This window comes from Talpa occidentalis, unplaced genomic scaffold (genome assembly GCF_014898055.3).
Source record: "Talpa occidentalis isolate TD23 unplaced genomic scaffold, MPIMG_talOcc4v2.1 talOcc4.17, whole genome shotgun sequence".
NCBI classification, from domain to species: domain Eukaryota; kingdom Metazoa; phylum Chordata; class Mammalia; order Eulipotyphla; family Talpidae; genus Talpa; species Talpa occidentalis.
The window spans coordinates 43,120,941-43,134,079 of NW_023601754.1; the positions used below are offsets into that span (position 1 = coordinate 43,120,941).

Below are 13,139 nucleotides of genomic sequence, written 5' to 3' on the forward strand. Positions count from 1 at the left end.
CAGACAGGAGTGGACACTGGAGAGAGTCAGTGGTTCCCACCTCTTCCTTGGGAACAGATACTTACCAGGTGTGGACTCTTGCTGCTGTTGCACTCTGAGGTTGTGCTTACCACTTGTCCTAGGAAAGGTTAGCTTATTAGCGAGGGGCCATGTGTGTGCAGGACACTGGGGGAGCCCCGGTATGTGGGTCTCCCTGAATGAAGTGCCCCTTCTGTGCAGACTGCCTCAGGCCAGGAGATGCTGAATGTGACAGTGGCCTCACCCTTCTCCATCTGCCTTGACAAGAGGCACAAGCGCACCCCAGGCCCTGCCCTTCTGGCCGGCCCACCGCCTCCTGCCTCACACTGGGAGTCAGACATTTTCCATGTGGGGGACATATTATCCCACAAAACCTGTCCAGGCTCTTCCGCCCCCTGTGTGTGACCTGGGCCAGGACATCCTCAGATCTGAGGCTGCACAAGCCCCTCACTGGGAGGGTGGATTTAGCCAACAAGAGGGGGCACTACTACTGAGCCCTTTCCTGCCTACCTGCTGGGGGTTTGTGAGGGACAAGGACAGCCCTGAGGGGGCCTTCCCTGAGCTCATGGATAGATGAGAAGGCCCTCAGGCCAGTAGCTTGTGAGGGAGGAGCTGGATGGGGTGAGAGGGAACAGCCATGGGGAGGTGGAAGGCCACAGGAGCCAGACACAGAATCCAAAGACGGCCCTGAGATCCAGCTGTTCTATTCCAATTTGACAGATAGGGAAACGGCCTTAGAAGGCTGGGTGTCTTGCCTGAGCTCAAACAGCTGGCACATCAGAACAGAAACCTTCCTCCTGGCCTGAGGTCAGCCTGGGACAGGATCAGAGAGGTAGGAAATGCTGGCATACCTCCTAGAGTTTTTCACGAGCACGACACACCCCAGGACAGCTGCCAGTGCCACTAGTGCCATTGTGCCACCGATCACAATATCATTCTTGGCCCCTGCCCAGAGGCCTGTGGTATCTCCTCCTGCTGAAAGCAGAAGAGCAAGTAGAGGTGAAACCCAGGTCATTCAGAGGGGAAATCTCCAGGGCCCTTGAAGGAAGAAACTGGCGAGGGGAAGGAAAGGTCACTGGCCTGTGTGAGGTTGTGGGTCATCCTGAGTGTCTCCAGATGCCTCTCCCGGCTGCTGCATCCTTCTGATTTCACAGCCGAGACCTTAGATTTGCTGCACCCCTCACATTCTCCCCCACGCAGCTGTACCGCTTCCCGCCATTTTCCCTTATGGCCTCTCTTGTCACACTCTGCTCGTCCTTCTTCCCTGTCCCGTCACTGTGCACGGTCTCTGAGGGCAGAGCCCACCATCACCTCAGCGCTGACGAGGAATAATAATATGAGCCGATGTGTCCTGCTCGGCCTGTGCCAAGTTCGTGGAAGAACTTTCCATTCCCTCACCAGGTCCTCCTTCCCAGGAGAGAGAGGGTGTCAGCCCCACCCTGCATAATCAGAACCTGACAGAAATGCTGAAATAGTACAGGGTACAGGGGTCACAGAGCAGAAGAGATAAAACAAAATCGCAACCATCTTCCGCTTGATTTATAGCTCATAACAAGTGTTAATAAAAATTCTAGCAGAAAACATTCCTTGAGCCCTGATTCTGTACAAGCCTGACTAAGGGATTTCATCTCCTTAGCATCCTAATAACACCCTCACAACAGCCTGAGATCCAGCTGTTCTATTCTAGTTTGACAAATGGGGAAACTGAGGCTCAGGAGGTTGAGAGTATTGCCCGAGGTCAGACAGCTGGGTCATCAGAACCAGCAAGATTGGCCTAATTCCGGTTCTTAATTCCAGTTCTTACCCATGTTGCCCACAGGCTCTGAGGGGGTGTCCACTCCTCAAGACTTGTCCATTTCACACCCCTCCCCTCAGTGAGATGTGCAAGGGGGAAGTGAGAGAGGTTTAGGGTCACTCACCGTTCACAGTGAGGGTGAGGGAGTCACTTTTGCTGGAACTGACCAGGTTGGAGACCTCACAGTGATACTCCCCGGCATCCTCCCTCCTGATGGGACTGATGGTGAGGGAGCTCTTGTCCTGGGACAGCGTCATCCTGTCTGTGAGCCGCAGACGCTGGTTATTGAGGAGCCACAGGATGGAGATCCCAGTGTCTCTTGTGAGGCAGGTCAGGATCACGGAGTCCTTGTGTTCAGTGACTGTGGTGCTGCTGGCTTGGATGGAGGGTAGGGCCACTGGCTCTGTGGAGAAACAGTGAAGGTGACTGAGTGAGAGTGGGCCTGGGCCTGGCCCATGCTCCCTCCTCAGATCTCAACCCCTCACAGGCCACAGTGAGGATGTAAAAGGTCAATTACCTCTGCAGGAGGTAAAATATCTGTGTTCAGGTGATGGTGTGTAAGGAGAGGGCGGCACCTGCCCTCTGACTCCAAGATGACCCCAAGTGACCTTTAACCAATCCACCCAGGCATTTCTATAGTGTTGGCACCAGGGACCCCTCCTCAGCTCACGTGTCCAGCAACCTCATCCTCAAGTGGAATTTTTCTCTCATGGACTCGTGTGTGAGCCTGTCCTCGATCTTTCTTTGTGTTATACAAGATTAGATGCCTGTCAGCTTTGGTACCTGATTATGGAGAAGGGAAGATGCTTCACTGCAGGAGGCCTTGCTGCCCCAGCCAGGTAAGACACTGGCAAGCAGCTAAGAAAAGGGCCTCACACCGTGGGGCCGAAGTTTAAAGAGCCTCACACCGTGGGGCTGAAGATTTCTTGTGCCTCACACCGGTGGGACTGAAGAGTAAACATTCCTTTGTTTTTTGTTCTTGGTCATAAAAAGAAAAAAACCTTATGGAATATACGTTGGGCAATAATTATAAGTATAGGAATATTGTAAGTACTTGGCATAGAAAATTACTTGCTTAAAAATTGAACGCTGAATAATTTGGCCCACTTGACAATGGGAAATAATTATTGTGCGGGGCATATCTGATAAGCAACCCAGAGCTGGTCATAATAATATTCCTCATATGGAAGTTCTGTAGAGAAGCCTTGTAATGAATCATGAAATTAATTACGCTAAGAGTTTCTGGGTAGAAGAAAAAAGTTTTAATAACTGATTACCGGGAAGCAACTGGTCTCTAGCTGCAGGCCATATAGATAGAGGAGTCTCCTGATTGTGTAGCCTTGGCGATGGGGCGGTACCAAGGACTGTTAGTTGACCTAGGTAGTTGTTTAGGCTGAAATAATGAGTCTAAAATTTAATTATCTATTAAATTTTAAGGTCGTTTCTTTTCTCAAAAACATGTAGGAGCCACAATGACTATGGGAAAGGAATGTATTGTTTTTGTTTTGCTTCTGTGCATACGATGATGTAATCCCATCGCTTGCTTTAATGTACAAATAAAGACCCGCTGAGACCCTCAGCAGGAGATGCTTTCACCAATATAAGAGTGTCTGTATCTGCCTCACCTCCCCCTCCCTTCAGTCCTAAGGTTTGGCCTAAGCCGTCTCATCCTTTCAGGGACACCTGACCCGGCATTTTGCCAAAAGCTGGTCTTCAACATGCTTCCTTTTCAAAAATGCAATTTATTGGAGTCTGAGAATGGGCCAGCCAATCTTCATCTCTTTAGCATCTAAACATGTTTCAAATCACAGGATTCCTCAATTTGAATAGGACTTTTCCTTTTAGGCCCGTTGTTTGAATATCACTGAGAAAGAACTCTCTAGAGCCACCATGGTTTTAACAAAAGGCTGGTGTCTCTGTGAACTGCATACTTTGTGACTCAGCCTCTGCCATCCCAATCAGGTACTTCATGGGGGTATCCCCCTGTTTTCCCAAGTCTGCCCACTTCTCCCTGTTCTTCAGGAAATCGCACATGCTGGTGTCACCCAGCTCCTGCGGCTAAGGCCAGGACATGCTCAGAGCAGGGGGCCACGCGGCTCCTCTCTCCCCCCTGCCCTGCAGCCTGATCTGATGAGGGCTCTGGGCCAGTAGGTGTAGTTTCTCCAGGTTCAGGACTGGCCCATGCAACTCCTCCATGAGCCCCAGCCCCACCTCTGGGCGCTGAGAGCAGAGTTAATCATCAGGCAAGTCAGGCGCAGAGCAGGGCCCTGTCCTGTCACCCTCCTTGGAGGTGATTTCAGTTTCTCATTTGGGAAAAAGAAGTGATCTGGGTTCAAAGCCTTGTAGGTTCCTTGTAGCATGTGGAGAAGTTAAGGCGTGTGAACACAAGGAAGGAAGTTCTCCTTGGGGGACGTTGTTCCTTCCCCATTGCGGTGGGGCTCCAGGTCTGAGAAAGTCCCTTTCCTATATTCTAGGGTGGACCCACATCTGCCATGAGACAAAGGGAGCGAGGGACACAGGGTCTAGAGGGGTGTATTTGTTGGGGGGCTTCTCAGGGACAGGTTTGGGGTTTGTTTGTGTTCATGGGAAGTAACTTCTTTCAGGTTGCTTTCTGAAAACCAACATTCTCCATCCAGAGATGGTCCAGGGAGCCACTTACCAGAGACTTTGATCGTCCTGACTGTGGTCCTATTGAGGCCAGTGACAGAGTTATGGATGAGGCAGTTATAGGATCCACCATCACTTAGAGATGTTGGGGATAAAGAGCACCTGCATGGGGCTTTGGGGTCTCCCATTGATCAGCCAAGAAGACTATGTGGGTGGGAATGGAGCCTGTGTGGCAGGAAAGACTGGGCACTGCCCTTGGATGCCCCTGCCTGGCTTTGCCTGGGGCGGGCAGTCATGCCCAGCTCGGGTGTCCTGGGCAGGGCCGTGCACGTGGACCTGAGGGGGACAATGGGGTCTGGGCTCTGGCTTTGTGGGTGTGGGGCAGCCCGGGCCACGTCGGGACAGGAGTTACTCAGAGAACATTCAGAGGGTGAGTGGGTCGCTGCAGTGGGCACTGACTGGGTTCCGGGTCTCTCACACATAGGGTCCTGTGTCAGTCCTGGTGAATTCAAGTACCTGAATGTCCAAGAGCCCACGGCTGACCAGATATAGGAGCCATGCAGCCTGATGCCCTCCAGGATGAGCAGCCCTGAGTCAACTGGACACGGGCTCCCTGGGCACTTTAGGAGCAGGTGGTCAGAGGACAGGGGATGGGTCCTAGTTTCTGGAGAGACAGGGGCCCATCCACATTCAGTGTCTGATAAAAATATAAATTATTAATGTATCAATTCATCCACCATTCTTTCAGTCTTCAGCAAAGAAATATTGAGAGTTTGTTCCATGTTGAGTCTTCACTGGCAGCAGGTACAGATTAGGGCAAGTCAGCTTCTCTCCAGTGGGAGTGACCCCAACACATCAGGAAGGAACAATGAATGATTTCTCATTCAGTGCAGGGAGGTGTGGGTGGGCGAGTGAGTTCCCATCCAGCGCTGACTCTGCTGGAGGATGCGGGTCATTTAGTTCTAGAGTCAATGGGGGTCATTTCATTTTGCTCTCACTCCCCAGACCAGAATCTGTGTCTGAAGGATCTGAACCAGCTGCTGGTGTTAGGATCCACAGATCCCGCCCCCCCCCATGAGGAAAGAGCAGGGCTATGACTGCAAAAAGGTCCTAGGGTCACTCTGATGTGGGGTCCTGGTCTGAGTGACCCAGAGTCATTTATCCTTGTAACTTGTTCCTCCTCGATAAAATAGGGTAAATAGTAAATAGTCTCAGGCCTCCCGTGTCTGTGAATGAACCTTCAGTCTTTCACAATAACCTGACCGGAGGCTTGTGTAGAGGAGCTGCCCAAATAAGTGGCATCTGGTATTGCTTGCTAGAGGGCCCCTTGGGCCGATCCCAGAAAAATCTTCTCTCCTCTGTCCCTCCCTGGAAACACTGACCTTCCTTTGGGGTCTCCTATGTCCCCAGAGCTGTCAGCTAATGACCAGGGACCTGCGATCTCCATGCCAAGTCTCAGGTGAAGACCAGACTCTCTTCCTGCCCAGAGGGGCTCTTGGGGCTGGGCCCTGACCGGTGACCCTCTTGGGAGCCTCAGGGCTCAGGTTTTCAGGAAATTCCCACAGCCCCATCTATGAGGACAGATCCCACCCCTGACAGGGCCTCCTCGCGGTCACTGGGGTGGGGAGCCCTGGGACAGGGTCTGGTCGGGGGCTTCCTGGGATGGAGCTTCTCTGTGAGGATCCAGGCTCCCCAGGTCAGGCCCTGACCAAGACTTTCAGGGTATTTCTAAGGTCGTGGTCTCAGGGAACAACCCAAGGGAGACTGACTCCCCTCTGCTGCAATTACTCCATCAGACTGGTTCCTCTTTCCCAGGGAATGAGGCAGGACTGGATTCAGTAGGGCCTTCAGTCTTATACACCTTCTCCACTCTGTTTCCTGGACTAAATGCTCAAACCCCAACCTCACACACAGTTGGAGGGGATGAGGCACAACCAGGCCCATGAGTCCTGTGTGTGTGAAGCAGAATGTGCCCCACCCGAAACTGAGAAGTCAGAGAGGAATTACTCACCAAGTACTTGGAACCATCCTGTTCCTCCTCCACTGGAGAAGTCATCGTATAAAACTAATACGGTGGTGTCTCCTGTGTCCGCCTTGGTAACCTTCTGGATGAGCAGGGATCCATTGGGGTATATAGTCTCTCGACCGCTGCACATGGGCCCGGGGGTGGTATTTTGAGTGTCTACTCTATAGGATATAATAAGTTGACTGCTGTCCACACCTCTTCCTTTATACCAGTCATATTTTAGAGGTTTCTTTGACAAATTGTAGACACGCAGAAGAACATCTTTCCCTTCAGCAACATTAGCAGGCTCTGGTTTAACAGTCAGCTGGGCAGTGGCTGACGGGATCCAGAAGGTTGAGAGTGAGACTAGAAACAAAGTGAGAGAAATTGATAAAAATTTTGCCCTATGTTGTCAAGAGAAGATGAAGCTTAGGGACTGAGCAGTTTCTTAATCTCTTTGTCTGTGTGTGTGTGTGTGTGTGTGTGTGTGTGTGAGAGAGAGAGAGAGAGAGAGAGAGAGAGAGAGAGAGAGAGAGAGAGACATGTTTACAAGTTAAAGGTCAGCAGCATGACCACGTTACTACAGACGCTCTGACCTTGTTCTTCCCTTTGTTTGAATACTCTCCCCAGCTGTGTGTCCTCCCACCACCCTGCCCTCAGACCCCTGCTCACCCTCGGGGCGTTCTTGGGATACGTCCCTGACCCCCTGCTCTGAAGACCCTCTGTCCTCACTGTGTGACCTTCCCCTGCTCTGTGACTTTCAGGACACTTGTCAGCACCTGACAGCACTTTCTAGAACTTTGTTATCTGTCTTCCTCCTCAAGAACATGAGCTCCATGTGAGGAGGGAATTCTCTGGTCTTCTTGTCCCCTCTGTGGTGGGTCAGGCTGCCAATCCCTGTGGATGAGCAAGTGAGTGTCCCCAGGGCCTCCATGTCCAGGTGTTTACTTGCCGGGTATAACGATAATGAGTAAAGACAATGCATGCTGCCATGGTTATATTTATTCTGGAGGGACACTGACAAATTGTTACTATTGTCTTCAGTTTTCAAGAATCATGCTCAGTGATGAATAGCATGAAAAACTGTATGCCATTGAGATTTTCCTTCCCCTCACTGCCTTAGATCATGAGAAGTGTTTGTTGGTAAGTTCCTGTCCCCCATCTACTCTACTCCCCTGTCCAAACAGATCCCTCAGGTCCAAACAGAAGCCCTGTGTCCCCTCTCAGAGCTCTGTCCTCTTGGGAGACTCCAGCCAGTCTGTCTCCACCCTCTAACCACCCCTTCTTACCTGCCAGCAGGAGCCCCTGCCAGGGGACTTGGCCTCTGCGTCCATGGGCTGAGGGGGCCTCCATGGTGTCTGCTGCCTGCTCTGTGCTCCCTCTAAGAGAAGAGCTGGGGATCCAGAGAGGCTCATATGTAAGGTGCTTCCTCCTTTGTGCTAAGCCCTCCTCCTCCTTAAGAGGAGGGACAGGGCCTCCCCAGTGGCGCAGCGGTTGAGCACTGGGTTGTGAAGCTGCCAGCGGCCTCTGCAGCACCGGTTTGATCCCCGGCTCCTCCCTGGCCACCGGAGGAGGGTCCCGCATGGCGCGCAGACCTCTCCTGCCGCCCGCTGCTCCCCTCAGCAGTGTACTTCGGTCCTTCTGCCTGCTCTGCTCCCCGCTTTGGCTCTGGTGAATTCTCTCACCCTCCCGCGCTTCTGCCTGTACCCAGTGCTTGTATACATAAATAAATCTTAAAAAAAAAAAAAAAAAAAAAAAAGAGGAGGGACAGCCCTCCTCTTAAGGAGGAGGAGGAGGGCTTAGCAGGATCATGTGACTTGGGGCCAGGATCTCTGTACTGAGCCCCACTCGTCCCCTCCCCTCATTCCTGTCTCCCTGTCTCTCCTCTTCATTTCCTTTAGGTCTGCATTTCTGTTTCCTAGGAGTTGCCGAGGCCCTCAGTGAAGGGGCGCACCTTCATCTCTAGGGGCTGTAGCCGGAACATAACTCAGGGGTAGACACTCAGGACCTGGGTATCCAAGAAGGAACAGTAATTCCTAGAGAGTGAAGTAGAATCCAGTGTCCTGGGAGGAAAGGACTTTGGTAGTTAGTCCCTTGGGGCTGTGGGCCACAAGGTCACAGGGTCAAGTCTCAGCCAGACTCTTGTATGGGGGTCTAACTGATAAGCTGTGTCCCAGAGGATGGTCCATGTTATCCCCGGCTGTCCCTGAGGTCACTTTCCTCCTCCCACCTGACTCTCCCCTGAGGGTGCCAGTCAAGGAGTGGGAGCTGCGGTGGGACCCCCCACCACAGGACAAGCTCTCAGACACAGGAGGGGGTGATGTGGACAGAGCGTGGTGCTCAGGGCTAGGGAGTCTCATCTGTAGTGGGAATGGTTCAGCCCTCCCAGAGCTGACATCTCCTGCATCTGGGGTGAAAGAATCAGGGCCCATCTGGCTCTTTTGTGAGAAGAGGAAGGACACCCAGTGTCAGGAAAGCCCATATGCAGAGAAGTTCTCACAGCTGAGAGGTGAAGGTGGGGCGGTCATAGCCACAGCTGAAGGAGCTTATCCCTTACCCCTGTGCATACTGTAGAGCTCTGTCCCCTCCTAACCTCCTGCGGAGGCAGCCTCCATGTTCCAGGAGAACAGTATACACATGGGCATCTCCCTGGATGGTGCCACACTGGCTCTGAACTCTGGATCCAGTGGATCAAGTGTGTTTCTGCTTCATCGAGATCCACTGTCATGAGGAGGCTCCTGGAACCTTCCTCCTGATCAGTCCTGGGAACACTCCCAGGTTCCCACAGAGGACAGGCCTGATATGGTCCCTGCACTTAGGGAGGAGCCAGCCCTGAGTCGTGGTTACAGAGCAACTAGTCAGTGATGGTGGAGGGGGTGAGGGAAGGGCCCAGTGTGGTCGTGGTTCGTAATGGAGCCCCCTTGGGGTGTGTCCTACCTGGGACCTGAGTGTTGGCAAGTGAACATTCACTCAGTTACAGATGGAGGAGGATGTGAGGGAGGAGCTGCCTGCAGAGGACGGGCCTTCAGGGCCAGACACCTGGCTGGATGAGGGGCTGAGAGTCCAGTGTGGGGAGTGCAGAACGAGGCAACCTCTGGCTGAGGTGACATGGGGCTCAGAACGTAGGCTGAGGATCAGGCTGAGGGGGCTCAACATTACCCGGGGAGGCTCCAGTCTCTTTCAGCCTGTTTGTAGCTGGAGTTTCTGGAGAGGGCCCAGGAGCCGCCTCTTATTTCACATTTGAATTTTGAAGGACAGTTATTCCTAACTGGTTGGATATTTATGGGTAGACTCTTATGGAAGGGTGCCCTCTTTCATTATTGTAAAAATGAATGCATTGAACTCCAGAACTCTTTTAAGGAAGAACAAATAACTAAGTTGGTTTTAGCAGTGCCTGTTGTGCACATTTTCTTCTTGAGGTGATTGCCCGTGCTGCTCATGCCACCTTCCACCCCCAGCTCAGGATGGGCTGGTGCCTGGTCTCAGGGAGAGCAGAGGGGAACTCACATAGTGATGAGAGGGTGTCACACAGGAAGAGTGGTTCTTGAGTAGACGGTTAAGCTGCCTTGTGGAGAGGTTACCCAGATAGTGACCGTATTTGTGGCCACGTCCCATTTCTGGGCAAGACCCCTAGTTTATATTCTTCAAGATAGTGAAGTGGGTGGGGAAGAATTTCCTGAGTCCCAAGGCCTCCACTGAGCTTCGACTGAATAATCCACATGTCAAAGCAGCATATCTTGTGGACACTATCTGGACCCTCTGGGCGGCCCAACCTCTGTTCCCCCGCTCTGAAGTCCCTGGAAGTGTCTCATGCAGAAGTTGGGTTGGTCGATTGCGCCATCTCGTGGTCGATTGCTCTGTCTGCAGGTCAGCGATTCGCTCTCCTTAGTTAAACACTATTTTATTTCTGGTGTCCCGGATGCAGGTGGCCAAGTCCATATGTTTGAAAACAATGTGTGGAACTATTGTGGTGAGAATCATGTTTCCCTCCTTTTCTGAGGGACATGAACATTTGTGCAAAGCCTGTGGAGTGACGTTTGTTTGTCCGTGCTGACCCAAATCAAACATAGACATCCGCTCTGCCCCCAGTGTCCACGTCAGCAAAATGACACCTAATCACAGTTGTTGCTGCAGGCATAGTTTATAGCAGAATCTTGGAATCAAGCTAATTTGTTATCAGTATAATCCTGAGTGGAAGATTCCAATGTGCAGCCACCAGGGTATAGAATGCAGCTGCCTAAAAAAACAAGGCCTCTTCTTAGTTGTGGATGTGCAAACACCTCCCTGTTGTGGTTACTTGTGTCATGTAAATAGCAGCTAAGAAGTGCACCACTCATAATCATACCCGATCTTAACAGACGCTGGAGCTGAGTTGATAAGTGCATGTCCTCTTCCCAATAAAATCTGCACTTCCTGCTCTTGTCTTATTTTGTCTTTTCTGGTTTCACTTTTCCAGGCTTTTTCATCCTTTAATTTGGACTCAATCTGATGTAATGATGTGTCTTCTCTTCCTTTGAATGTTACTCACTCCATCCAGTTTTGCGAATAATTTTTATAGGCCTTATTGCTTTTTGGTGCCCAAATGATGACACTTGCTAAGTGGGGTCCTTTCAGATTGCTCTGTGTTTTCAGTGCTCCCTGAAATGTTTTAAAGGGTTCCTGGCTATTAACCTTCATGGTTTTCTTAAAAAAGCACTGATTTCTCCTGCTCACAATCTGGACTTACCTGTGGGAAGGGCAGTGAGGTTGTGTGGGTGGAGGGGTGGGGAGCACACTGTGGGGAAGCGTGGGTGCTGGAGCAGGAGGCACTGAGGGCTTCCACACTCCAGGTGTGTTTCAGGTATGTTCTTGTGAGGAGGATCACGTGAAGGAAATAACTGATTCCTGAGAGCTTATCCTGTGCTCCCACCCTCCCCACATGTCCACAGCCCATCCTCTGAGGGACTCAGGGGCCCCTCCACTGTGGAGATGGAGCATCTGAGACCAGCAACATGTAGCAGCTGGAGTGAATGTGACCTTAAGTCAAAATAGACAGTCTAATGAAAGAAGTGTGACTGGGGGTCTTGGGTCCGAGAGCATCCACTCTGTGGTCAAGGTGTCCTCATGAGCCCCCACATGCATGTGAAATGCCAGTGACCAGTCAGAGGGCACAGGGTCTGGCCCAACCCCCACTCCCCACCAGGAGATCTGGGCAGCCCCTGGGAAGAGCAGGAGCCTCACAGCAGGACCAAGAGTCAGGAGTGCAAGGGGGAAGTTGAGCCTTTGAGGTTCTGGGGACTGCAGACCTGTCCTCCTCTACACTCCATGTAGAGTTATACAGAGTTGATTAAGGGTCGCATGCCCTTGTTGTGTGTGCATGTTCCACATGTTGGCATCATGGAGGCCAATGGACAAAGATCCAGTGAAATCTGGTTCTCCTGTGTCCTGGAAAATTGGTCTTGATGGAGACTCAAGTGTCTGCTGCTCCTACAAATTCTGCGTCCTTTCCATACCCAAGACGGCAGGTCTCACAGGTGTCAGTAGGAAGGGAACAGAGCAGTCAGCCTGCAGTGGGAGTGTCTGAGGGGGCTGCAGGGTGGAGGAAACTGTGTAGGGTGTGGCAGTGCCTGCTGGAATGAAGGGGGAGGAAGATAGGCAACATGGAAGAGCAGAGAGTGCAGAAAAGTCCAGGGTTCCTGGCAGTGGATTACATGTGACTCCAGGCACTGAGAGCCCAGGACACCCTAAAGGCAGAACAGTGCAGCCCTAAAACTCTCCCCGAGGCTGAGGAGGCCCAGGTCATGATGACTCAGGGCTCCCAGGATCACCATTGGGGCAGAGAGTCAAAGAACAAAACACTGGTTTCGGCTCCTACAGAGACAGGCCAGAGCCACCGAGGACTCTGCATCCAGGTTCCAGCCTCAGAGACTGTCAATCGCTCATGCATTCCTTCACCATTAATCCTTCCACCTTATAAAAGAGTAGTTGAACTTTGCTACAGGTGGGCCTGTGCAGGTGCAGGTATAGAACGGGGAGTGAGAAAATTTCTTTCCCAGTGGGAGTGACACCCACACATCACGTTTGGCCTCCCCAAGATGGCTAAGACCCAGTCCCACCCTCAGGAAGAACAGGCCTTCCTGAGACCAGTCAATTTACCTTCTCTGACAGTGTTTGGAGGTGCCCAGTGCCAGATAGAATTAATACTTCCTTTTTTTGGGGGGGGGGGCGCCTGTGTATAAACATTGGTAGCTCAATATTGTCGCATGGCATTTCCATCACTCGTGAAGCTTCCTATCTCTTCCTAAGTTAATCGATAGATCTAGTGTGATGTCTTTGGAAATGTGCTGCTCACATATTTTACCCATTAAAAAAAATTGCATTGTTTTTCTTTTCCTATTGCTTTTCAGGAGCTCTTTGTGTATGAGGATGTTGAGGTTTTATTTGCCTGATGTCCTGGCACCAATGGGGCAGTGCCGTGAGTGGCCACTAGGGGGAAAAGTTGCCCTCAACTAAGGTAATTTTCACTCCCACTTTCCCCAGTGTGCTTTCACTACCCACCCTCGCCCCGGCCCCCCCACCCCACAAATCCCCATGATGAGTAGGTTACTAACACCCTGGCCCTTCACTCCTGAGCACATAAATGTTTCCTGAGAACAGGGACGTCCTTTTCTACAACTGCTGATGTGGACTTCAACAGTTTACAGTCCTTATCCATATTCCAACTTTGCAAGAAAA

At 51.6% G+C, this 13,139-nt stretch overlaps 1 protein-coding gene across 1 annotated transcript; it reads right to left on the minus strand.

The window, feature by feature from the left end:
• Positions 1-826: 826 nt before the first annotated feature.
• On the minus strand, positions 827-7,778 carry LOC119248651 (carcinoembryonic antigen-related cell adhesion molecule 8-like). The gene is given in 6 exon segments (XM_037515525.1): positions 827-993; positions 1,938-2,216; positions 4,473-4,558; positions 4,560-4,624; positions 6,439-6,791; positions 7,715-7,778. Coding segments are annotated over 6 exon segments (1,014 nt in total).
• Positions 7,779-13,139: the final 5,361 nt, after the last annotated feature.